Source organism: Ipomoea triloba, chromosome 4 (assembly GCF_003576645.1).
Source record: "Ipomoea triloba cultivar NCNSP0323 chromosome 4, ASM357664v1".
In the NCBI taxonomy this organism is placed as follows: domain Eukaryota; kingdom Viridiplantae; phylum Streptophyta; class Magnoliopsida; order Solanales; family Convolvulaceae; genus Ipomoea; species Ipomoea triloba.
In genome coordinates this window covers 5,567,588-5,594,510 of record NC_044919.1, presented here as the reverse complement: position 1 = coordinate 5,594,510, position 26,923 = coordinate 5,567,588, and the positions used below count along the sequence as shown (strand labels likewise).

At 33.6% G+C, this 26,923-nt stretch overlaps 3 protein-coding genes and 1 non-coding gene across 4 annotated transcripts; 3 read left to right on the top strand and 1 right to left on the bottom strand.

Moving 5' to 3' along the window:
- The first annotated feature begins 907 nt into the window (after nt 1-907).
- LOC116015403 lies at nt 908-4,338 on the top strand. Its single transcript, XM_031255454.1, has 5 exons — nt 908-1,143; nt 3,382-3,496; nt 3,609-3,698; nt 3,780-3,878; nt 3,972-4,338. The coding sequence occupies exons 1-5, from the start codon at nt 1,076-1,078 to the stop codon at nt 4,071-4,073; spliced, it is 474 nt and encodes a 157-aa protein (XP_031111314.1). The 5' UTR covers nt 908-1,075; the 3' UTR covers nt 4,074-4,338.
- Nucleotides 4,339-5,265: 927 nt separating this feature from the next.
- On the bottom strand, nt 5,266-5,390 carry LOC116018046. The gene has a single exon (XR_004098080.1). It is a non-coding gene; the product is annotated as a U11 spliceosomal RNA (small nuclear RNA).
- Nucleotides 5,391-9,409: 4,019 nt separating this feature from the next.
- Nucleotides 9,410-10,115, top strand: LOC116017147 (uncharacterized protein At4g14450, chloroplastic-like). Its single transcript, XM_031257676.1, has one exon. It carries the CDS (start codon nt 9,529-9,531, stop codon nt 9,856-9,858), a length of 330 nt encoding a protein of 109 aa, XP_031113536.1. The 5' UTR covers nt 9,410-9,528; the 3' UTR covers nt 9,859-10,115.
- Nucleotides 10,116-21,885: 11,770 nt separating this feature from the next.
- LOC116015560 lies at nt 21,886-24,481 on the top strand. The gene has a single exon (XM_031255666.1). It carries the CDS (start codon nt 22,359-22,361, stop codon nt 24,102-24,104), a length of 1,746 nt encoding a protein of 581 aa, XP_031111526.1. The 5' UTR covers nt 21,886-22,358; the 3' UTR covers nt 24,105-24,481.
- The last annotated feature ends 2,442 nt before the right edge of the window (nt 24,482-26,923 follow it).

The following is a 26,923-nucleotide window of genomic DNA, read 5'->3' as shown; positions in this document are numbered from 1 at the left end:
AATGCTATTCAAATGCTATAATCAAAACTAATCAAACAACACGAAGTCTCAGTGATTTAGTAGGCAATATTTGAAAAAATAAAAATAAAAAAAATCAAGGTTTGAAATTTTTTGGACAGATCCCTTGTCCGCATCGGCATTTGACCATGTCTACTGAGACACTAAGTTACCGTGATTTACCTCCTCTCACATGTTCTATTGGGCCAGAACGTGGAGAGCGTTTTGGCTCGATGATTCAACTTCTGGGAGAAGAAACTAATCAAATAAGATAAATCATTAATAGTTGTATTTTAGTGTAATTAATTATTATTTATATCCTCAACTTGCAATACACTACTTCACCAAAGCCATTATTATGTACACACATTTTATCTGTCATGCCTGTAATCTCTTCAATTATTTGAGTTTGCTTAACAATCAATTAATCCCTTGAAGAAGCTGCCTAGCTAGTGGAGTTAATATTTATGGTAATATGACTTTGATAGATTTAATTTTAAAGCCATACAAGATACCTTTACATAATTAAATACTCTTTCTTAATCACTAATTGACGTGTCATTATTTTATTGAATATATAGATTCCTTATTAACTAATAATAAAATCTCCTAATTCACTAGTAGTCATATTTTCCGGATACATAAATTTCTTATTAACTTAGAGCGTAGTCACCCAATTCACCAATAATCCATGATATTATTATTATTATTATTAAATATGGTGAACTACTTTCTCAACTTACTGAAAAACAAAAAGTAAATACTGCCCCTACTGGGCTAGGGGGCGATGATTATTAATTAATTAGAATAATTATAATTCACTTATCATTTTAAATAAAAAAAAAAAATACAAGGAAAATACGTACCAAACAAAGCCTTAAATTAATTGCCGCTCTCAATAAAAAACCAATACGGAGCCACCAACGCAGCTTCGAAAGCCCAATTCTATTTTTCCTTTTTCTCTTCAGCTCCACAGCTCCGGGAGCGAGAAGCTCACTCTCACCGCCGAACTTTTCCGACGCTAAACCTACCAAGATCCGTAGCATCTGAAGCAGAAACCCTAGAGAAGGCGAAAAAAATGGGGTTTTTTTCGTTCTTGGGGAGAGTTCTTTTCGCCTCCATCTTCATCCTCTCCGCCTGGCAAATGTATGCTCTTTCTTCCTCTTTCTAGATCTGTCCACTATACCCTTTTTTTGTATGTGTTTTTGCATCAATATGTTGTTTTGCACCGTTCTTTCCGTATGATAATGGGTATATGCTTCATGAAACCTTACGGGTACTGTTAGATCCAGCTCTTTTAGCCATTTCGTTGCTGTAATACACTGGATAGATAGATGTATGCGTATATTGTGGCTACTGGGTACTGGTGGTTTTGTCGGCTTGTTTTGATAGATGAGAAAAGTTTAAATCTTTTTGAATTATATGCCTTGTTCCGGTGATCTGTGTATTACTTATTTATCAATTTTCAATCTGTAGCCTTTTTAGGAAATGGAATTTGTCTAAGCTAGAAAATATCTTTGAGCTTCTGCAAATAAGGGAACCTTAACTATTTAAATTTGTTTTCTGTATTTGGTATGTTATTAGCTCTACTTTTTAAAGCAAATTTAGAGGTGACAAATATTTAAAACTTTGATGTTTATATGGGTAGTATGACAGATACATGATAGTTTTGCTTCTTTAGAGTCCTGCTTTGGATTGATTGATATGCTTGGAGAGTTTGCCTATGTTCGATTGTATGAATTCCAGTCCTTGTATACATTTGCTATCATGTCAACTTCCTTTATTTAATTTTTATTTTTAAGTGGAAAAGGGATGTTTAAATTTCAGACACACACATTCTGCATTTAGGTTATACCTTTGCACAATTGCACCTTTGTGGATAAAGATTTAACAAATTTGTATGTTGTTATTTACTTCCTATCTGTTGCTGTTAGAGGTTCAAATTTCTAGTCAGGAAAATTGTCACAGATGTAGCTCTAACCTAAAAGTAAAAGTGAACTTCAACTATGAAAAAGAAAAGTATTGCTATGTATGATATGCTTTGAGCCTTTATTTTTTTCCCAAAAAAGTTAACGGTGTAAACTGATAGAAGAGGTGAGGCTACTAAATGCACTACACTTACATTTGTTTGGGAGTGGTATGGCAGCAATTATAACAGGATTCTCAATTAGGTTGCTTCTTGGCTTTCTTTATTGAGGTCTTATTTGTGTTTCATCTTTCTCAGTTTTCCACATACCTAATACCCCCGGGCTTCTATACATGCCCCGGCTTTAGCTTTATCACTTGATGCTGTCCACCAAATGGTCAATTCATTAGTGTCTCCTATACAGTGCCTTTTCCATCACTTGGCCCCCATGTACACTTGAATTCACCTTTTTTGAAATGCCTGAATACATGGTGTTTTGGCTGAATTCTCCTAAACCATGGTTGTGGAGGTCGTGTTTTTAGCATAACCAATGGTTAAACCAAGGTTGATACTTTTCGACTCTGGCTGTGAATGGACAATCTGCATCAGAGCTTAATTATGTTGTCAGATGAGTCTTTTTCCGTTTTAAAATAATTTAGCATTCTTGATGACATATCATTTCCATTTCTGTAATCTCGTCTAGTAATATGTTGCCTCTCCTTTGCATTGTGTTCATCGGGTGTTAGAATCACCTTAGCTCATCCTCTCCTGTGCATGTGATTAGCAGTTTGTGTCAGAAATTCAGAATAACCTTGGGTCTTGTTTTCGCCAATCAACTCCAAAAACCTGAAGGCATTAACCTTCCATCTTTAGGGGATTTAACCCACTGTATTTCTAATAGCAAATTCTCTCTCTAATAAGCATGTTTATTTTCTCCTGTGGATAGTTCAAGTTAAGATAAAGTTACCAGAAATATCTAGCCAATGTTACTGCGACAGAACTTTTCTTTATACCTTGTGGTCTAGTGACACGAAGTGGCTCTCTCAAATGAGAGGTCATGGGTTCGGGCCCCAGTGAGAGCGGTACTGACTCTTTGTGCTTAAGTAGGTTGAAAAAGTAGTTATGAACAGATACTACATTGTAACAAAGTCAGTAGTACTCAAAAAAAGATTGAAGTGATAAGAGAACCTCAAACAACTTCTTTGTTTTCAACACCTCCTAATTTCCAGGAATTACTCAATTTCAAAATCCTTTGATTGTTATACGTTTCCAATATTATGAATGAGATAGATGTCATAGTCCCAAGCATTAATGTCCTGAGCTCAATATGGGAGGGGTTAGATTAATATTGTAATGCCACTTATGTTGTCAGTAAAAATTGATTAATGTGCTAATTCTCGTCTCCTCAAATCCAAAATTTGAAATTTTTACACTATAAGTATTCGATTTGTGTTTTAACTCCTAACTTAATATTGTAGGTATAACGACTTTGGATTGGATGGCGGGCCTGCTGCAAAAGAACTGGATCCCAAGCTGGTTGTTGTCAAGAGATTTCTTGCTTCCAAGCTCGGGGAAGGGCCAGCAAATGTTGATGTATGGGCTTGCCTAACTTTTACTTCCAATTTGATTCGACAAATCTAACGTGTTATATTGATTTGATTTGATTTCGTTCTATTTTGTTTGATGTATCCATGATGTTTTGCAGGTTAAGCATGTTGTTGCAGCCTCGTTGGTGCTAAAAGGAGCGGGAGGTCTCATATTCGTATTTGGCAGCCCTTTCGGCGCTTATCTACTGGTAAAGTTTGTTCTGAAGTTATTCAACGCTCGTCAATTATCTCTCAATCGGATGAATATTTATTCCTTTTTATGTGCACAGATGTTTTACTTGCTCTACATCACTCCCATTCTCTTCGACTTCTACAACTACAAATTCGGAGAGCCGCAGTTTTTCACTCTCCTCCAAGACTTCCTGCAGGTATGTTAATGTCGTCATTACTCTACTCCGTTCTTAGTTTCCGAAACGCGTTTGTTTAGCACCGATGTTTATTGTGTCTGCGTTGATTGGCAGAACGTGGCGCTTTTTGGTGCGCTGCTCTATTTCCTGGGAATGAAGGGCTCGATCTCGAGGAGGAAACTCAAGAAGAAAGCGCCCAAGTCGAAGGCAGCTTAGATGTGTAGCGTCGATGAAGACTCGTCAGCGTTTTGTGTATTTCCAGTGGTTGGGGACCGTGTTTTGATGACTGATTTACACAAATCATTATTATTTTTTTTGTAGTAATATTTATGTTAGGCATTCTGGAATCTCAATCCCATATTTTTCTTCCTCTTCTTGATTATCCTATTCTTCCAGGTTAATGTTGCGACTTATTGAAACTATGAATTAATGGTGTTTTAGATTTTCTACTGTAATTTTTAACTTGCATTCATTCTTGTCATCTTAGGTGTTTTTCATTGTTGCCTTTTCCTAAGAGCAATACTACACAAACCAAGGAATATAACCACTGTTCTTCTCAATATTAAATGGATGAAATTTGAGTATGGAAGAGGATTGGTGTACAAAATCTACTGGAGGTATTGGAATGTCTCATTTGGTTCAAAGCGACTAAGAATGCTTTGGATCTTGACAGCCATCACACACGTCTTTCTTTTAGGGTCGGTTTAGAAACTTAGAAAATGTTTTCTAGATTTTTTTTTGGTGTTTTCAAAAATTATACTTTTTTTCTATTTAATTCATTTTTATGAAAGTGAATATATATTATTTGTTATAATAATAATAATAATAATATGTGGTAATGGTGGCAATGTCGTAGTGGTGGTGGTGGTGGTGTTTACGTTGATGGCAGTGGTGGTGATGATGGTGATTTCGGTAGCGGCGGTGGTAGTGGTATGAGTGGTGGTTGTGCTGGTGGTGTTGGTGGTGGTGGTGGTATTGGTGGTGGGGATCATGTGGTAGTGGTGGTGGCGGTAAATGGCGATGTTGTGGTTGTATTGTAGTGTGGTGGTGGTTATGGTGGTTTAATGGTTGTGGTAATAATAATAATAATTTGAAAACTAACTTATAAAAGAATAATAATAATTTAAAAACTAATTTAAAAAAGAAGAGAGGGAAGAGTGATGAAAATAAAGAGTTCGAAAAATGTCTTCCCGGCTAAAAAAAATTAGAAAACATTTTCTATCAAATTTCTGCTGACCAAAATAACTTCTAGATTTTCAAATGAACCCCTAATTTTTATTTTTATTTTTTAAAAAAAAAAAAGTCAGCCCGTTTAAATTCAAACTAGCCTTCCCTAATAAATTCAAAATTAGTCCATTCAAATCAACAGAATTATAAATTTCGGACTAGGAGAAATATTAAAAGATTATAAGAGGATCGGCCAAGGAGCCAATCCTATAAGGTTCCACAAATTATGTCGGCCATATGTCTTGATAGCCATACAGCACTCACCCAGCGGGCGAATGTGGCATATTTAGCCAACCGACCCTTTTTAAGTCTTCAAAGCTTCACCCACCTCTCCTTTTATATTCTTCTCTTCCTCTTCTTTTTCTATGACTTCCGATGTGGGATACAAACATATACAATTATACGCTTCTTTCCATTCCTTATCTGCAAAATCTTCCCTCTCTGTACATCTATTCTCTATGCCCATGCTTATCACTGTTATCATCTTCCAAATCCCATTTCAATTTTCCCTTTCCTCTTCAGCTCCGGGAGCCAGAAGCTCACTGCCGGCCACCGCCCAACAGACTATTCCGGCAGTAAAGCAACCAAAATCCGTAGCATCTGAAGCATAACATCTCCTTTTATATACCAATAATCTCCTTCATGCTCTTACAACATCTTAGACATTTTATGTGTTTCATTTGCTATATGACAAGTTAGTCATTTTAGGACAAAAAAATGTGTTAATTATTACTAATGGGATAGGTCTCTCGACCTAATAGACTTAAATTAGTAGGCCTAACAACAAGGGTGACCTACAAAATAGAGTGATAATCCAATCTCCGAAACTAGTTGAAAAGTTATTATTGCGATCAAAGTAACCATTGGAATATTACTCCACTATTATCAGTTATTCACCACGAATTGAATAGCCATTATTCTATGATTATTCATTATGAATAATCACTGTTCCGCTATGAATGGCCATGAATAACCAATTAAGTGAATTTACCATTATGCATGTCACCATAAAATCCTCATTCTTCATACTTTAAAAGACTATATATAATTGAATCAAGGGAGGGCTCAGACTCTTCCATCAAGTCTTATACAATTTCCTCTAGAGTATTCTACCATGAACTCAACAAAACATTCTAATTTAGCCTCTATAATAATGGTGAATTTGGCTTGATCTTTTGACAATCTTGAATATATAATAATTAGTTTATATATAAGTATAATGTTGGATTAAGAATCATATTCAATTATAATCACTTAATGAATTTGAGACTAACAAATGAATGAGCTGAGTAATCCTGAATTGCCAGCTAAATTAAAGAACATGACTACATAAGATGCAGGTTGCTTTTAGATGTTTCACTTAGTCTTGTATAGTTGTATTGGTTACAACTCCAATCAAGTTGGTTGAACATTATTTAGATTGGTACGTAATCACAAGATTTCAAGTTTAATTATGTCTATTAGTCATTTTTGTTTGAATCAGTTAACTATGAGCAATCTAAACTAATTTATCCCTTAACAATATAACATAACATGTATAACACTTAGCTTAGATGCATAAATGATTATATTTACTACATTAGATTAGACAGGAAACATTTGATTCAGGAGTGGATAATATATTATTTTCACAGTACATCTCATCTTCCACCGCAAGAGTATATAAAACCCCAATTAATTAACAAAAAAAAACATATTTGGTGGATTGATGATTTGGTTCTCTCCTAATACGCACTTTTGTCAGATTTTGTCTTTGCTTCAGGCCATCCATTTTGTATATTCTCATTAGTCAAAGGTGGTTCAACAGTGGGTACATTGGACTAAGAGTATAATGTTGCTGCTTGAGCCCTTAATTTTAGATAATTATATATATTTAATGTGATCACAATATATTTTAAAAATTACATTTAATGCAATGCCACTCTTTAAAGAATTACTTTTTAAATTTTAAAGACAAGTATATATGCTAAACTTTTTTTTTTGAATGCAATATATGCTAAACTTATTTAATCGTATAAAAGTTTCTTCAATCTTGTCTTGCGTCCAATTCAAATTTTTAGTACAAAAATGTTGTGTACTATCAATTGACCAAAAAAAAGAAGTTGCGTTTATTAATGTAAAAGAAATATTAAATATTCACATTGTACTTTATTTAGGCAATTTCTCCAATCCCAAAAACATTGGGAGGATGTAAATCATGGTAACTCAACTGATGGTCTCTTCTTCCAAACTTCATTTCTGTGACCAATTGAGCTGCCCATGCGGAAAATTCCTCTTCTTCTTAATATAGATGAGTGAAGGGTAAAAAAACTAGTTCATTAAAAGAAAAACAGTGCTAAATCATAGGATGAAAGTTTCTCCTTTCTCAAACCTTAACTATGCAAAAGAAATTCTTTAGAGAAACTTAAATAGCTTGATATTTACATTGATTTTTGCATAGACGTGTAGAAAAGAGAGCGAAGAGAGAAGTATAAAGAAGATGGGAAAAGGAAACCATAGGATGAAAAATCATGTTGTGACATATCTACAGGGAACAAATGAGTGAGGTGGCAGACATTTTGACATTTTTTTTAAACTAAACTTTTTCAAAAAAAAAAAAAAAAAACTAACTTAAACGCACTTAATCTGAACATGGTTGAATGCCACTTCCTTTACACTTCTCCAAATGGGTAAATTAGATAAGAAAACAAGAAATTAGAGACAAAAAGAGACATTGGGGATAACATGGAAATCAGAATCCAACGTGCACCTGTCTAATGTACGCCTCTAGAAGTGTGAGGATAAGAGGTTACCACGTAAGCATTGAATCATAGCCGTCAAAAAGGGAAGGGGGAGATTAAGGATGGCGATTTGTGATTCAGATTTCACGTGCGGCGAAGTTTGAAGATTTAACGCCGGTTAACAGAGTGGTCAGAATCTTGCGGCGTGAGAGGGCTAAACAGCGGGCCTTCACCGTCAGTGTTGGCCGTTAGCGTGCGCCGATTCTTATATTATTAGTCAGCAACGAGCCGAGCTTTTTTCTTTGTTCGGTTGGAAAGTAGTTTAGCCAAGTTGGACTTTGTTCGGCTTGGCTAAATTGCCACACATTAATTGTACTTTAAAAAACCAAAAAAAAAAAAAAAAAAACAGAAAACCACGCATCAATTAAACCTATATAAATAATGTTACGCGGCCCAAGCATAACTTGGTAGATGAAAAAGTAAGTTTGGATAATATCTAGTGAGTATTCATGGTTGAATCTTGCAAAGAATGAAACGCCAAGGTCAGGAATTTTTAAATTTGAGATTCAAATTTATAATATTACACTTTTTACACATATTCGTGTAATTACTTTCTTTTTTTTTTTTTCTATTTCTTAACATGATATTATTTAATTGAATATTTAATATATATTATTAATTAATAGCATGTTAGTTAATTCATTATCATTTAATAAATGAAATAATTAATAATATATATTAAATATGGTTAATCAAATTTTATTGATTTGATCACTAATTGATTTTTTCCAAAATTTACACATGTGTATTTCATTTTGTAATGGCCCAAAGGCAAAATGAAAATAGAAGGGTAAATTTGAAAAATATTTGTACAAATATAAGTAATAAGGTTCAAGATATATGTCATTGATGAATGCGTTATTATCAAACAAGTAAATTCAACATATGAACAAAAATTAAAAAGGAAGTAATATGCATATAATAATTTTTTTTTTAAAAAAAATTTAATTATCAATGGAACATATTTCACCCGCATAAATTTTACGACTTATTTTTTAATTAAAAAAATTACATAAAGTCGTAACTCATAAAGGGCTCCCATCAATAATCATGGTGATCTAAGAACATCACTCAATTGTGATTTTCCCTTAATTTTTATTGGATTTTTTTTATAGGTCTCATATGGAAAAAAAAAAAAAAAAAAACAAATGTGCTGGTGCACATTTCGCACTCCTTCAAAATACCACCAATTCAAGGAGAAAATTAGTATGATCGATACTCTAGATTACTCCTAAAAACTATCTAGAATCTTAATGGTCCAAAAGAAAATTATTCTAATCTAATTTTGTTGGTCAAATCAATCATTCATAGGTATTGATTCCTAGTATAATTACGATGCAGCCAGCTCAAACCCATCCAAGCCGACGCCGAGCCGCGTGACAGCAACAGAAATCATTAATCTCCTGTAAAGTTAGTTCCCTTGACCATTGACTGAATCTGGTTTTACCTTTTTCCCATATTACCCCCGACCCGGCCCCACCGCCAACGTGCACACCACATGCCCCCTATATATACCCATCCCCCACAATCTCTCTCCTCATCTCTGTTCACACACCTCCCCCTTTTCTCTCTCTCACCAAATCCCTAATTTTCCTCTCTCTAAAAAGCAAAGTATACTGTGCACGTTTCTCTCTCTAGTCTCTACAGTCCTCACATATACGATTATGGCGGAGAACAAGAAATATCTGTCAGGCGACCGGCGGCAGTCGAGCCGATTGCAGCGGAAAGCGCCGGCGTCGATTCAGATAAACCGCTCCACGGATTGGAATGTGGCCATACCGCTGCTATCGCCGCTGATTACCTCGCCGGATTCGAGCGATTTAACGGCGGCGATCAAGTCATGTTCGAACGCGAGCGGGAAGAAGGACGAGAGCAGAGAGGCGGAGAAGCCGCAGACGGTGGTGTTTAAGAAGTGGCAACACCCGGCGGCGCCGTTTTCCTACGATCCGGCACCGTTTCTGCAGTTCGTTTGTACAGGAAAAGCCGATAGATGATCTAGATCCAATCGCAGACGGTTATCTGAAATCTAAATTTTGTATTTCCTTTTTTTTTTTTTTTTTGATTTTGATTTTTGTTTGTAATCCTGACCGGAATACACCTAATGTTCATAGTTTCCCAGTTCTACCCCTCTCAGTTGAGAGGAATTACTAATTTCTGTACAATTTGAGCAGTAACTATACAATTATTTAACTAACCAAAAAAATAAAAATTACGGAGTAACAAATAAAAATGACGTCATTTTCTCGTTTTACTTTTTTGGCCGCTGTCGCTTTCATTTGAAGTGTCCATATGTTGCTCGCATTGATTTTTATTTTTATTTTTGCCTTTGAATTTTCCGGTTTGAAAATAACTAGGCTTGGTGGGCCCTCTTCGGTAATTATTTCAACCAAAGATTTTTCTAGACTGATTCTTCTAACCAAACATTTTTGAGTTAGTCTATTGTTTGTTTGATACGCATATATGTTGATTTTGTGTACAGATTTTACATCAAGAATATACAGATTCAACCGCAGAATTCTTCAAGTTGCGTAGTAATGGGTTCTTGTTAGTTGTTGAAACCAAAGCAAGTGCCTAAACATCATCATCATCCACATGCCCACATCCCATTCATAGCCAGAGCTCCCAGTGGGCGTTGGCATTGACAGGAACAAGCCACACCTTCATACCCACAGATTTTATTGAATTAACTATTTTTGGGCTTTGTCTTAAGTGATTGGAATGGTTCAATTGTTTGAAGATGTAAGAGTTGGAGTGAAGGGCTCTGCTAAACCTTATACTTGTAAAAGTAGAAATTGATATAATTTGTTTTGGACGAGTAAATAATGTCGTGTGATCTTAATCAGTAAAGGAAAAACTTAGGTTAATCATAATTAACCGATTCAAACTAAATAAGAATTTGAACTAGTAACTTTTTTGTTACAAAATTGATATGATAAAAAGAAAGATGGGAAGTTTAGCAAGTGTCCAAGTGATGGAGACAAGTGTAACGTGATACTGTCGTCCAAGAATTGTTGTTGGAGCATCTTAAGTCATTTCCATTACTGTTTCATTCAAAAAGGATTTCTCAAAGGGGTCTGGACCAACAACCTTTTTACGAATCAAAAGCCATATTAGTGGGGTCACACTTGTGTGAGACAGTCTCACGGATCCTTATGCGTGAGACGGGTCAGGTCGGGTCAAAGCACCATGCAAATGTCATACTTATATGTGCAAATCTCACACTTATATGCTCGAATATAACACTAATAAAAAATACAATTTTTGTTACTTATAAGAGAAAAAGTAATACATTTTTCATAATAAGTAATGTTGACAAGTACCTCTCACTTATAAGGGCAAATATAATACTTTTGAGGAAAAATTTAATACTTTTAAATCGAAATGTAAAAGTATTGTATTTTCCCTTAAAAGTATTAAATTTACTCTAATAAGTAACAAAAATTTTATTCCTGATTAGTATTAAATTTGAGCATATAAGTATGACATTTGTGCATATATGTGTTACATTTGCATATTGACCCGACCCGTCTCATGGTGAGACCGTCTCACACAAGTTTTTGCCATATTAGTGAGGGTAATCCCAATTTGGTCCAACAATTGATTTAATAATCACAATGTTTCAAGTTCAATACTTAATGGAGTGAAATATTGATCTTATTAGTTTGAACCGATTAGCTATGTACAATTTAGACTGATTTACTACATTGTGGCCTTATGCCGGCTAAGGTCACAACTCACAAGTTGCGAGTTTGTCTTATTACAACGCTTTGCTAGATAGGACCACAAGATAAAAAAACACCGATATAGAATATATTTAATCAGTAATAATCCTTTCCTTTTTCATTGCTTATAGACAGAATCTAGAATTGAATTTTCATTATTTATGTAATTACAATTTAACTGAATTCATATATCAAGTATGTTACTTGTATCAATTTTTATTTATTTATTTATTTATTTTGGTATGGCATAACTTATAATTTCACATGTGTTAATATTATCCATTTTATTAACTATTTGTGAACTTTAAAATAAATTAATCAATTCAAAACTAATTATGTATATCATATAACACAAAATTTAATATTCGAAGTTCAATACAAATAACATTACTTTTCATATGTATCAAATGGAATGTAAGCTTAATATATTAATTTAGAGATAAAATAAAAAGTCAAATTCCCGTATTTGAGGTTACAATTAGTCGACAACGTTAATTTGTTATATTTTAGGTTAATAAAAAAACATAAATCAGAAGAATCATTTGGAAATGATGCAAAATGCTTTAATATTATATTGTGGTTAATTTGAATTTTTCTGTCGATTTTCATTCAATTAAGGAAGCTTTCATATTGTTTGTTATTTTATCCATAAATCTTAAATATACAATCTTACTAAATAATAATAATAATAATAATAATAATAATAATAATAATAATTTTTGTATATATACTCAAATCACAAGTCAATATATATAATGAGAAAATGGTCAAATAAATCCTCAAATTGATTCAATATGAGTGTAAAACGAACTTTTAATTTTTTTTTTAAAAAGAAAAATGTATCAAATACATCAACAGATTTTTATACTTTATGCAATTAGACCATTAAACAAAAAAAAAACAAATGTAATTGAACTATTTAATTAAGTTTTTGTATATATATACAATTAGCATTATTTGCTAGTAAACAATAAACTTCCAATAACTCAATGACATGACATAGCACATGACATATAAATTAATTTTTTAATGATTAGATATTTTAATATACTAGTACAAAAATATGGAGGCAACCATGGTTGCTTCCTTTCTTGTTAAAATTAATGGAAAATGCAACTAACCATGGTTGCCTCTTCTCTGCCAAGATCAATGGAGTAGATAGCAACCATGAATGCCTCTTCTCTATTAGGTTAAGAGATGATGAGGTAGCCATTTGGTTACTTCTTCCGTCAATCGTCATCCTTAATAGAAAAGTAGGAATTCATACTCATGGTTGCCTCTTTCCTAGTCAAGTTATTATTTACAAAAGATTTTTTTTTAAAAAAAAAAAAAAAGAAAAGAGAGAGAGAAAAAAGGAGATACTCATACCTAGAAAAATAGAAAATCATGGTTGTTTCGAAATCAGTCACACACAATATGTCAGTCTCTATTACAAGGTAGTGTAGATTCAATATATATACTTTCTCGTCTCTATTACAAAATAATAGATTTTTTGCTCAATATACTTTTTATAATTATTGTAGTCAAAGAGAGCCACATAGATGTCAACTAAGCATAAAATATTTAAATATACATTTTTTTCGATGGTCTAATTATACAAACTATATGTAAGAAAAAGAAAGTGGAAATAATATTGGCAACTGTAGAGCTAAGCAAGAAGAGTTGAATAGCCACCGTCCATTGGTATAACGACTACTTTACGAAAAGGAACGGTCTCAAAAGGGCAAAAGCATAAATATGCAAAATATGAATCCTAAATATATTATACTCCCTACGTTAAATTTAATAAAATGTTCCATCTTTGACTCCATATTCTTAACAAGATTCCTAGACTGAACTCCCTAGCTTATATCCTATATATAATTTAAATATCTTCATTCTTCAATTCGCCTAACTTATGCATGGTGGATCAAAGCCTGGCGGCACCCCGCCCCACCGCCCACCCCTCCGATCCTTTAGACTTTAGTCCTTTACCTCTCCTAGCCGGCTTCTCAAATTTTAATTTTTTTTTTTTTGGAGTGAAGAAAAGTTTATAGATTTAAGTTTATATCATATATGCTCTATCTAACGTAAACTTACGATAAACGCGAATTTCAACATCTAATTAAGTTGGTCGAACAATTGAACTTGATAATCGTAAAATTTCACATTCAATTCCTGTTTATTGTTCATTTTTATTTGAGTCCATCAGCTATGTACAATTTAAACTGATTTATTTTTTTGTGATTTTTTATTGATTATAATCACAAGACAAATTTCACTCAGAACATACTTTTAGGCTGTGGCTACAGCATTCTATAAATACCTAACTGTGACTAGGCATATATGCATGTAGTCAATATCATCAGACTAGCAGCTACGTATGTAATTATATTGCTGTTTTAATTTCTAGTACTTAGCTTACCGTTTGGGCTAGCTAACATGTGAAAAGTCTTGTATGTGCTCCAAAGTCCAATAATTAGTGCTAACTAATCTTTCATGACTTCAAATTCAAAATTTCTATACTTCAATATATATATATATATATATATATATATATATATATAACTTTCTGTATATCATTTAGGACAAAAAAAAAACATTATTTTGAGGAAAATATTAAAATAACATCCCTTCCAAGAAATTAGTATCATTTATCCCAAAACACATAAAATTAAATAAACATATTCAATGACATTATTTTTGTATATATGTAGAAGTTTTTAATTTCTTACATTATTTTGAAAAAAACTCGCATCATTTTGGAGGAATTAATCTGTACTGTTTTGGCCTTTTGGGCTAAATGCATATGAATAGATTGGAAATGCTAAAATCGTATTGTTTTTGGGATAAATATATATACACAATCTTTTACCTGTATTATTTTAGATTAAATATGCATGACTCAAACAAGCATTGTTCCAATCGAAATTCATATTATTTTGGCCTAAATAAGTATGAAAGATTAATAAACGTGTTGATTTCACCAAAGTGATGCATGTTTACCCTTACACGATGTTATTTCATCATGAAGTGAGATTTTTTACTCAAGAGTGATGTGTGTAAATTCCACATATTTATAAAAATGTTACTGCTTTGTTAAATAGATCTCGTCCATTTAGAATGCGTTATAATGGATTGATGAAATTTCATAAACCTGCAAGCACTACTGCAATTTTTTTAAAAAAATAAAAAAATAAAAAAATCTAGCATCGATTATAATCAATACTAAAGGTGTTCATGACCACCAAAACATATCAGTTAAAACCATTATTGCTAAATATTTGGATCGGACAGTTTGAAATATTAATGTTAGATGTGATCTTTGTGTCTATCTACCGTTTATTATAATCGATTTTTTTTGTTTTTTTTTTTCCCCTTTTTGGTGAAGAGCTGTTTTCTAAAAGATTATGGACGAAAAAGTGGACTTGGAAGATGTTGATTATCCAGAAGTAATGAAAGGGCAAAGAAAAAAGTTTGAATTGCTACTTCTAAACTATTCTACATTTCATCTTCAAAAAAAAACTATTCTACATTTCAATATATAGATAGTGGTTCAAACGTGGTCATGTCTTCTTGTGTGCGGATTGCACAATTAGCTATGTATAAATACCCTACAAAATGTTAAGATTGCACTATGACGCAAAATGCACAAATATACCACGAAAATGCACAATTCTGAGATGCGTGGTAATGCACAACCAGGTATATATGCATAAATGAACCACAAGTGTTCAAAAATGCACTGTGGTGAAATGATCAAATGCTCCACAAAATGCATTTCTGAACACTTTATGGTGCATTTATGCGCACGGGAACTTGACACTCTCTCTATATATAATCAGACCGTTAGGACTTGTACATGAATGCACACAATCTAAAATTCCAGCCACGCAATACACACAATCTACCATGGAGTCCTATAACGAGCGAAGCCCTTGTTTAATTTTGTGTAGCTGAGACATGCGCCTAAAGAGAAAGTCTTTACAACCGAAGTGAACCGAGTGACGTGCTAGTGCTACTAATTGTCATGCACCTAGGTGCTGTCAATAAGAAGGTATATAGTCGATGCCATGCACACAATCTATCATAGAGTCGTTTGTGTTCATTCATGTGATAGTTTGTGTGCTCGATGTTAGTTTGCAGGATCTCATAAGAGAGGTGGTCTCATTTTATCACTTATATATATATATATATATATATATATATATATATATATATATATATATATATATATATATATTCACGTTTTGCAGAAGGTTGATTATAATTTGGCTACTAATTGATGACCGATCATTCACAAACAACAAATTATAATGTCAACAATATAATATTGATGGGAAGAAAGAAGAATATAATACGGCTGCTGCTGCTTGTGATGGCGTTCACACCGGAAACCTAACGGATCAAATCAACGCGTCATCTATTCAAACATAATTGTATATACATCGTACTAAGTACTAACTAACATACATCATATCGTCAACACGTGAATCGAATGAAAACGTGGCTCAATACTAATAAATTCAACATCATTTATGCCTACTATATTGTTTGAGTTTGCTCCTGTAAGTTAATGTTCTTCTTCTTCTTCCTTGTTTTTTTTTTCTAAAAAAAATAATATTAACTGGAATTATATTATCCTTTTAATTTCTTATTGAAAAAAGGGTGAAATATGCTTTCTAACTTTATAAAAAATGCAATTAGATCGTTGAGTCATAAGATGAGGACCATAGTTCTGGGAGTGATTTTATCATTGATCAATCCATGATGATATAAAGTATAAATTTATAAGGATACAAGAATCTCAGTCAAAGATAGGAATGGTAAATAGTAATATTCTTAATAATAGAGAGAATGAATTCTAGTGTGTCCAAAATACAGAGTTTTAATACGCCCCCTCAAGCTTATGGTTCTTTAGAGAGAACGTTGGGCTTGTCACTTAGATCATTTACCCATGCTATGGTTGGTGACTTGGTAAAGATGCCTGCCCAGTTGGTCTTTTTATAGAGATGTAATTTCCTTGTAATTCCTTTGATGCTACTTTGTCACGAACACAATAAAAGAATCCCGACAAACCAAATTTTTGATTGCAGGATCGGCTACAACATAACACTAATTCGAAGCGCAGATACAAAAGAACGCTCATCCGGAGCGCAACTATAATATAATGATACACTCATTGGAAGCACAACTACAAGGGAACACTCATCTGGAGCGCAGCTACAACGTAACACTCATCCGAAGCGTATCTACAACAGAACACTCATAGCCTTAATAAATGAAGTGACACAGAAATGTGCCTTCAACATATCCATTAAGATTTTGACCATGGAGAAAGGGAACAAGTTGAGTCTTCCACAATAGATAGTATGAGGAAGTATGTTTAACTGAGATAAAGTGATAGGGCTATTTGTAGGGTATTTATTGAGGTTGTGGTTGGATAGAATATATCGAAGATGATGCAAGAAGATTAGGTGGTGTCACCGGCCGATGGCAACACAACAACGGTAATTTCTTTTAAATAGATTTGTAGTCATATATCGTTTAAAAGTTCTGTGAATAATAGTTCTAGGAATGATTTTATTACTGATCAATCCATGATGATATAAAATATGTATTTATAAAGATACAAAGAGTCTCAGTCAAGATAGGAATAAATACTCTAGTACAGGGTCCTAATATATTGGATACAAGAAGCATCAATGTAGTATAAATAAACTCCAACCTAGTATTATTTTCAACAAAAAAAAAAAAAAAAACTCCAACCTAGTATTTAATGTTAAATAATTAAAAATTAAATTATATGCTTAAATTGAAAAGATTATTTGTAGTAGAAGCTGTAAGCCCAGTAGCAAGAAGGGCTTGAAAAATGAGAAATTAATAAATACTCCGTAAAAATTATTGGCCCTGCGTCTGTAGGCTGCCCTGCCCAATCACCCCAAATCACCAATAACCATGAGTCCAATCCAATATTATTATCATATACTATACGGAGTACATATTTTTTATTAAAGAAAAAGGAGCCAACTTTTCTTTGGCAAAGGTACAATGAAAAAGTAAGGAGGACGGCGTTCTCGAAGGGAGCAAAAGAACACATATAATCATCATATCAGTTCCTCACCTAAAAATTTACTTTTGAGATTAATCATTTTAATTCAGGGATCAATCTCAACTCTGCATCTTTGCCTTTGTTATCCATTCCTTTACTTTCTTCTTGAACCCTGGTTTGTGTGTTTGTGATTTGTGTTATAATTTTTTTTTATTTTGCGTTATGAAATTTTGTATATCATGAGTATGAATTATATACTTGGAACAAATTAATAATTTAGTCTTATGTTTTGAATTTATGTGTCTTGTGTTGTAAAATTTTGTGCCTATTAACACAAATTATGTTCAAATTATATTTGAAAAAAAAAAAGAAAATATATAACGTGTGCATGTGTCTTGTGTTATAATTTTTTGTCTTCTGTTATGAAATTATGTACCTTACGAATATGAATTCTGTACCTTGTCTTTTCAATTTAGCTGGGTCCATAATGATATGCTAGGTGTACGTCTTGTGTTGTATTTTTTGTGTTCTTTGTTATGAAATTTTGTACCTTACGAGTATTAATTCAGTACCTCGTTATTTCAATCTATGGTCCATAATGCTCTGTGGACCTTGGCCTATGATATAAATTGTCAGTCATGATCGCCTAGCCCAACTTATCTTGGGCTAACCTCAAATCGAGCCAAACTCATCTAGGCTAGACATGTACTGATTGGGCTCACGAAACTTAGTGATCAGAATTTTACTTTTTTTCAGCATTTAACTCCCAACCATACACATACTTAAGTTATTTAAGTCCTCTCACTCGAATCAACGTCATTTTATAAGTTCACAAAACTTACAATCTGATAAGTTCAAATTAAGAGTATATATATTCTTCTCTGAAAATAATAAATACACAATATAATCCTAACGAATAAATATACACAAATTAAATGTGTCACTTAAAATTGATCCTCATCATGTCTACCAAGTCTACCACTTGTAGTGACAGGCATCCAAAATATAGGACCACATTGTACTCTATCTAGACATGGAAAGTGAGGGAGAGCTCTTTCAAAAGACAGTTAAGTACACCAACTTTAAATCAAACCTAATACTAATTAAGAAAATCCAAAAGTAGTAACTACATAGATTGTTTGTTGATACGGTTGTGTGACAAAGTTGTTACCTAACTCAAGACTTTTTTTTTTTTTGTTCCAATCTAAAGCTAATGCCCTAATGTACCAGAAACCATCCATAAAAGCAGCCTGAATTCTAAGCAACAACAAAAGAACAAAAAGCCCATCTCCATGACATTGACATTCCTTACCATTTTTATTTTTTAACCTCAAAAATTGTTTATTAAAGTGTTAATGACACATGTGGGGCAAATGCAACGACAGCCTTAACATATTCTCCATCTAAAGTGGAGATTCCAATCAACAAAACAAAACTTGCATGCATATGGAGGGAAACTAGTTAAAATTCCAACCACTATTCTCATAATTTTCTAAATGAAATTAATATAGAATATATAAAAGGAAATAGTAAAGAAAACTTATATTGCAGTACAGCTAGATATATATACCCAACAATGCCAACATGCAATTAATTAAGTTTTCATATAAAATAATTATTATCAAAAGATAATAAAAGGCAAAACCTTTAATTTGTTTATTGCATGCTTTTGCATGATCCCATCCATCAATCATAAATTTCTTTTGGTTTTGAGAGATTCATGCCGAGATTAAAAAAAAAAAATAATCTTGAGGTCCTTGTGTAAACTCCAACCCTGGTTAGAAATACTTGAATTTTTACTATTCAAAAGTGGTTAGAAATCGAAGGTTTCCCGTTGGAAATGGGTGTTCCCATTACTTTTGGCATATGCAAAAGTCTTTATCGCTCATTTTAACCACCGAGCAAAGTAGTTAGAGTTTCCAACAACTTTTTTGAGTGACCAGAAAAATGGTCGGAATTTTACTTTTTTTTTTTTCAGCATTTAACTCCCAACCATGCACATGCTTAAGGTAGCTATTTAAGTCCTCCCGCTCGAGCCAACGCCATTTGAATCGAGATCATTTGTGTTGGGGTGCCTATTATCTATAACCATATAGTATTTGTACTAGCTCCACAAATGAGTTATTTAACATCACTATTAAGCTGAACCCACAATCACTAATTACATGATTAGGTGAATGAGGTAGTTAGTTGGGCAGGTTTCCAATATTGTCATTGAGTCATTGTCTTGATCTTTATTCTATGTAGCTGCATGAATTTTTTCATCTTGACATATAGTTTTGTCTTTGTTAAGAAACACAGATGCCACCAACTCCCACTACACATTACTTTTTTGACAAATCTATACACCACTTAGCCTTTTTCCTTGTAATTAAATCCACAAATTTCAAATCCAAATCCACAGTCCCAACCAAAGACTGGAGCTTTGATAGAGATGTTAAGGTCTACCCTGTATCTTGTTATTTCTTCTTTTCATATCTTTGTTAGTTGTACTTGTGTTATCTTCACATTCAATTCAAAACATTTGATTTTCTTTCTTTAGTACAGTTAATTAAGTGTTGGTCAGTTCAGAACATTGTGGATGATCACACATCTGCACCCCCCTATGACTTCCTAAAACAAAACAAATAATAGTTAGTACTAGCCCCAAGCATATCTCAATCGATTGGTCAATCTAAATAAAGTTAATGGGGTGTTTGGTAAATAGTTGTTAGCCGATATCTGTTAGCTGATTGAGTTAGTGGGTTTAATTAATTGATAGTATTAGCTGATTGTAGAAAACTGTTTGGTAAATTAGCGGTTAGCTGATAGCTGATCACATGTAAATTGGTAAATGAGCAGCTTTTTAAATTTTTGCATTTTGGAGTAATAAACTGTTACAAAAAGCTAATTAATCAAACACCCATATTAATTATTTAACCAAAGCCAAAAAGCTAATAATGGTCAAATAAGCCGAAATTAACTGATAAGCTAACTATGTTACCAATAATGCCAATCACTTTTTTTCGTTGGCAACCACAATTTGCATTTTGAAATCTCTCAACGGTCGAGAGTAGCATAATGAATTTATTGTGTTGTGAGCACCAGTAAACAAGCACTTTGAGAAACCTTAGACATTTGAAGTACATTTTGCAATTTACTATTCTGCCAAGATTCTGGAGCAGCAAGTGGGACCCTCGGGTTTTGAGTGCAAACCCTAGGATAGTCAGAACTGTTGTTCATGGGGTAGTGCATTAATGAATTAGTCATTGGTGTTAGGCAAGAGACAGATGAGTTTTAGTTGGATCAGTTTAATGTTAAGCCTTCCAAGTAGATCAGAGCCAATTGCAAGACTTGTTGAAAAGACAATTGTGGTACAAGGATTAAGGTTAGCCATGACTATTGACTAAGGACACTTAATGCAGAAAAAATGTGATGTATGTCTAATTAGGTTACGTTGATGTTAAGGTTCTATCATCCTTCAGAAAATAGAAAGAATTTTCCTGGAAAGTATAAAACCAAAAGTTAAAATGCAATGGCAACATAAAAGGTATTATGGGCAATGCTATTTCAGTATTTTGTCCCAAATATTTTGCATTAAATTTTTAAAATAATATGATTTCATAACAGCCATTAGCCTTGTGCTCAAATAGCATGTAGTGGCTCTCCCATACGGGAGGTCATGAGATCGAGCTTCAATGGAGTTGATACTAACTTGAGAAACAGATGCTAATCACTCAATAGTCAATGCAATTCATAGTTTTTAATTTCAACTGATTTGATCATCGATTAATTAAACTTTTTCGAGGGAATTTTTTTTTAAAAAAGCCAATGTAAATGGTGATCCATTTAATTTCTAGTTTCAAACTATACCGACTTTGAAAACTTCAATGCTTTTGGAGAGAACACGTATGCTTCTGAATTAAAAATGTGATGACTCCTATTTGTTATTAAAAAGAAAAAAAACTGAACTGAATCTAACCCAAAAAAGAAGAAATAAGACTTGCATTAATGTGATAAAAGAATATAGTAGAGTTTGAAGTGACTTAAAAAGATTATTACTCCTTGTCAAGATCTTATGGTCTGGTGGCACTTGATTGCACTCTCATATGAAAGTGAGTATATTTGAACGTGGAGACTATATTGACTTTTGTGTTTTAGTAGGTTGAGAAAGTAGTAATGAACAGAGTCAGTAGTACGGAAGAAAAAAGATCATTACTCATTTTATATGTGTTTAATAATACGAAACTTAATATTAAAATAATAAAAAATTGACTAATTCCCACAAATTCCCCCTTCCCCAACGGCACCACTCCCAAATCATCTCTAAACTGCCATTACCTTTTTCAAAGAAATGATTACAAGGAAAATCACATACAAAAAGCTCCCCCCTCCCCACACAGGTCCCAACTGTACTTTGAGTGAATCAACACTCTCCCTTGTTTTCCCTCCATCTTTGTTTTTTCTCTGTTGTTGAAGTGTTGAAAGTTAAACCCATCAATTACACCTTCCCTGTTGAATGCTCACTTATCACTCTCCCCACTTTCACACCATGCGCAATCCCCTCTTATCTCTCTTGCGCCCACTTTCCTCAGCACAAAATCATTGAACAAGGAATACCCAGAGGCCAAAGATCAAGATTTCTAAATTCTAAGGAATACCCATTTCCCCTCTCTGCTTCCCCACCGCAAAGCTCCAATCTTTCTTGGATTTTCTTGATTCAATGTGTCTGGGCGGGTTCTGAGGCTCAAATTCTGTGGAAATGGTGGCGGAGCCTTGGCTGTTGAGGATGGGAAATCAGGTAAGCACCAATGTTAAGCATGCTTTACTTCTGGAAAATTCGAAAAAGAGTGGTGCTTTGAGAGGAAAAGAGTTCATAGGGATACTTTCTTTTGAAGTGGCTAATATAATGTCTATGATTATTCACTTGCACAAATCTTTGACTGACCCAGAGATAGTTAAGCTCAAGAATGAGATCTTGGGCTCTGTAGGGATAAGAACCCTTGTGTCTGATGATGAAACTAAGATATTGCAGCTTGCCCTTGTTGAGAAACTGGATGATTTGAATAGGGTTGCTAGTGTGGTGTCTAGGTTAGGGAGGAAATGCACAATCCCAGCATTGCAGGGGTTTGAGCATGTGTATGGGGATATTACTGCTGGGGTGATTGATGTGAAGGAATTGGAGTTTTTGGTTAAGGATATGGAGGGGATGGTGAGGAAAATGGAGAGATATGTGAGTTCTACCGCGAGATTGTATAGCGAGATGGAGGTTATGAATGAATTGGAAGTGGCTACGAAGAAGTTTCGACAGAATCAGCACGAGGAGACTTGGAAAGCGTACGAGCAAAAATTGGCGTGGCAGAAGCAAGATGTGAGGCATTTGAAGGATGTTTCGCTTTGGAATCAGACTTATGATAAGGTTGTGGAATTGCTGGCTAGGACTGTGTGTACAGTTTATGCACGGATTAGTGCTGTTACGGATGATATAATTGCAAGGAGGGCTTCTATAAGTGTTTCAATTTCAAGGGGTGAAAGTTTGCAGCACGTGAAACAAGAGCCCGAGCAGCAATCTGGTCAGATTGGTTTGGAACGCTCGAGTGGCGATTCAATAAAACCAGTTCTTAGCAAGAGGAATAGCGGTAGTCATTCAGGGCCTACTGAAAGGAGAGGTGTACATAGGAGGAACACGAGCTACCATCCCCCGAATGGGCTGCAAAAGAGCCAAGGCGGCTTATTTTGTTCGAAGGATTTCAATTTTGCTTGTGGAGTTGGACTCATGGAGTGTCTAAGTTTGAGTTCTGCTTCAAAGTATGTCGATGATAATAATGCGGGTAGTGATGATAGAAGCAGTCAGGTCTCGGGATGTAGTAGTGTTGCGAGTGGAGCGAGGAAAGAACAATGGAATTTCTCAAGGATGCCCAAGGGTAGTACGAGTAACAATGCGAGATTTGGTCCAAAAAGTCGAGTAATGATGTATGCCCTTCCTTCAACCGTTGGAGGTTCAGCGCTGGCCTTGCATTATGCAAATGTCATAATCGTCATAGAGAAGCTGCTTCGATTCCCTCATCTAGTAGGCGACGAAGCCAGGGATGATTTATATCAGATGTTACCCGAAAGCCTAAGAAAGAACTTGAAGACTACTTTGAGGTCTTATTCGAAAGGTCTGGAGATATACGATGCACCTCTCGCACAAGAATGGAAACAAAGGCTTGAAGAGATCCTAAAGTGGCTTGCCCCTCTGGCGCATAACATGATCACGTGGCAAAGCGAGCGTAACTTTGAGCAGCATCAGGTTGTCAAGAGAACAAACGTTCTCTTGCTCCAGACGTTGTATTTTGGTGACCGTGAAAGGACAGAGGCAGTCGTCTGTGAACTGCTCGTGGGACTAAATTATATATGTCGCCACGAGCAGCAGCAGAACGCTTTGCTCGACTGTGCAAGCAGCTTCGATTTTGAAGACTACATGGAATGGCAATTGCAGCTCGGAGCATCCTTTCAAGCTGGATGACGTTTTTGAGAATTGGATACACGACCACAGCCTATATCAGTAAGTTAGACGATTACTTAATGATAGCGTTAAATTCACAGAAAGGTTAGCATGAAGTATATAATTTCGCATTTCCACTTGATGAAGAATATGTTACTTGTATATAGTTGTCATGCACAAGATAGTATAGTTTCATATGTATTGACCATTTGATTGTCCGGGAAGAAGAAGGGAAATCGTAGTGTTATATTTATTGATTTCTTTCGGTTATGAAGTGTGTACCGTTCTAAAGAAATGCATAATATCTTCTCGAGTACTTGCTTAGTGCATTTCTTTGTTTTTGCCGAACATTCAGTAGTCACATTGAGTTTCAACTAATATACAGTCGAGTTCTATTCTCTCGTCGTTTTATTCGTAATGCCTGGTCGCTTTACTCATGAGAATTGGACAATTTTCACTTAGATATTATGGTGTTGGTGCTTTGTGATGAGACAAGACTAATGCAGAGGGCTATGTACTTTGTTGAGTGAAATGTCATTTGGTAAAGTATGTTCTTTTGTACTTGGAATTACTTTTGTATTCTTCAGATTGTAGATATTATTGTACTTCTCACAATGTAATCTTGTCCACAAGCTCCCCAACAGGACAACCTAGCTAGGAGAGGATTGGCACTTATGCTAAGACCTCACACTTGCACTCAAGTGATATGAGTAGAACACTAATAAGTCATTTTGGTGTCCCTTCAAAGTTCAAACATTGGTTTACAACAAATCATCTTCCCACCACCCACACCATTTTGAGATTCTTCACTTTATTTTGTTAATTCAACACATAAATGAGGGAGATCAAACAATCATTATTGCGTGCACTGTAGTTCACAAAGTGACAGCCCGAAAACACATAAAGTACATTATTCTAATTCATAAAATACATTATTCTAATACATAAAGTATATTATTATAACTCATAAAATACATTATCTTATCTTAGAAATTTCTTTATTTTAAAACACATAAAAGTACATTATACATATATACTAACTCATAAAATATATTATCTTACTCCAGAAATTTCATTATTCTAATACATAAATTACATTATTTTTATGTTGTTGTTGTTATTATTATCTAATAATAAATAAAATTAATAATAATAATAATACAAAATAAAACAAGAAAACAAAAAAAACAAAAAAAATTATTTAATCCCACATAAAAAAACTCATGGAAAGAGGGGCATTGAGTTTTTCTATAGGGGAGCTCAACACCCCTCTTTCAAAAATTAGTTGCCCATCCGAGGTTCTCACATTGGATAGGCAACAAAAGTGGAGCTTGAGTCTCCTCTATTTAAAATAAAATAAAATAAAATAAAAAACCTTAGGCTCCTTTAGAAAATGCAATCAATTTGTATTTTTAAATTTTGTGATAGGTGCTTTGGAAAAAGAAAATTATTTTTTCAAAGGTCAATTCAAAACATTGCAATTTGCAGCAATTAGAATTTCAATGATTTGGAGTAAATTCACTTTTCCAAATTGTTATTTACCAAATAACCTTTTAGGCTTTTAGTGATAAATATCAAAAGTTAATAAATCTTTTAAAATTTTGACAAATATATCGTTTATCAAACAAGCCCAATATATAATACTCATCAAGTCGATATAATTATGTATACAATACCTACATGTTATGTATATTACATATGTAACTTGGACTTCAAAAGCCCATTCCGAACATAAATGCATATACTTTGACTATGTCCTCCTTTTACTCAAGTATTCATAAAACCCTCTCTCAGCAATTATGACAGACCCACAACACAGGGATAACATGGTCCATCAATTTAATGCATTCTACCAAATTAAACATTCTCTTTATTTCCTCCAAAATCCTCCAAAATTAAACAGCCTCACTTTCATCAATCCTTATACCATGGAGAAGGATTCACAGTGCATTATAAATCTTGGTGTATATATATGTATTTTATGTTGTTAGTTTTTGTTTGTTATGTTATGACATTTTGTATTTTGAAAGTGTATGAATTATTTACCTGAAATAAATTAATAATTGTGTCTTATGTTATAAATTTTTGTGCCTTGTGTTGTTAAATTACGTACCTAAATTAGATTTAAAAAATAAGTAATTATATAAGTCTTGTGTTGTGATTTTTTGTATCTTGTGTTATGAAATTTTGTACATTACAAGTATGAATTTTATACCTCCTCGTTTTTATCCAATGTCCATAATGCTATGTGGACCTTGATCCATAACATAAATTGTCCACTTTCATTTGTTTTATTTTTTTAGATGACGAAAAAACTCATAGTCACAACTTAACTTTCATTTGATTGATTATTCATCTAGTGAAAATTAGCCATTCTTAATGGTTGGTTGCAATTACGGGATCTTTATAGTCAGTGGACCAAAATGGCAATTTGCTCTAAAAAGAATTAAATTAAGTTGTTTTAAAAAAAGGAATTAAATTATGTTGGATCTGCCGATAAAGTATTAGTTGAATTGATGATAAAGCCCTTATGAAAATTCTATATTGTGATTTCTGGGCTTGGGCAATGAATGTAAAAAAGAAATGAAACCATTAAGGCCCAAATCCAGTATGTACCATGTTGGACCCAGGTTTAGTAATTATGGTCCAATCGAAGATTAAGCAATTGTTAACTGCTATGTGGACCATGGTCGTCAAATGAAACCGTTGTTGAATAAAAATAATACTTTAGTGTGACTATAATAAAATTAGTGTGTGTGAAAAAAATTTAAAAATATAGTTCATTCAACCATGTATATTGTCAAATGAAACTAGTGTGTAGGGAAAATGAAACTAACATT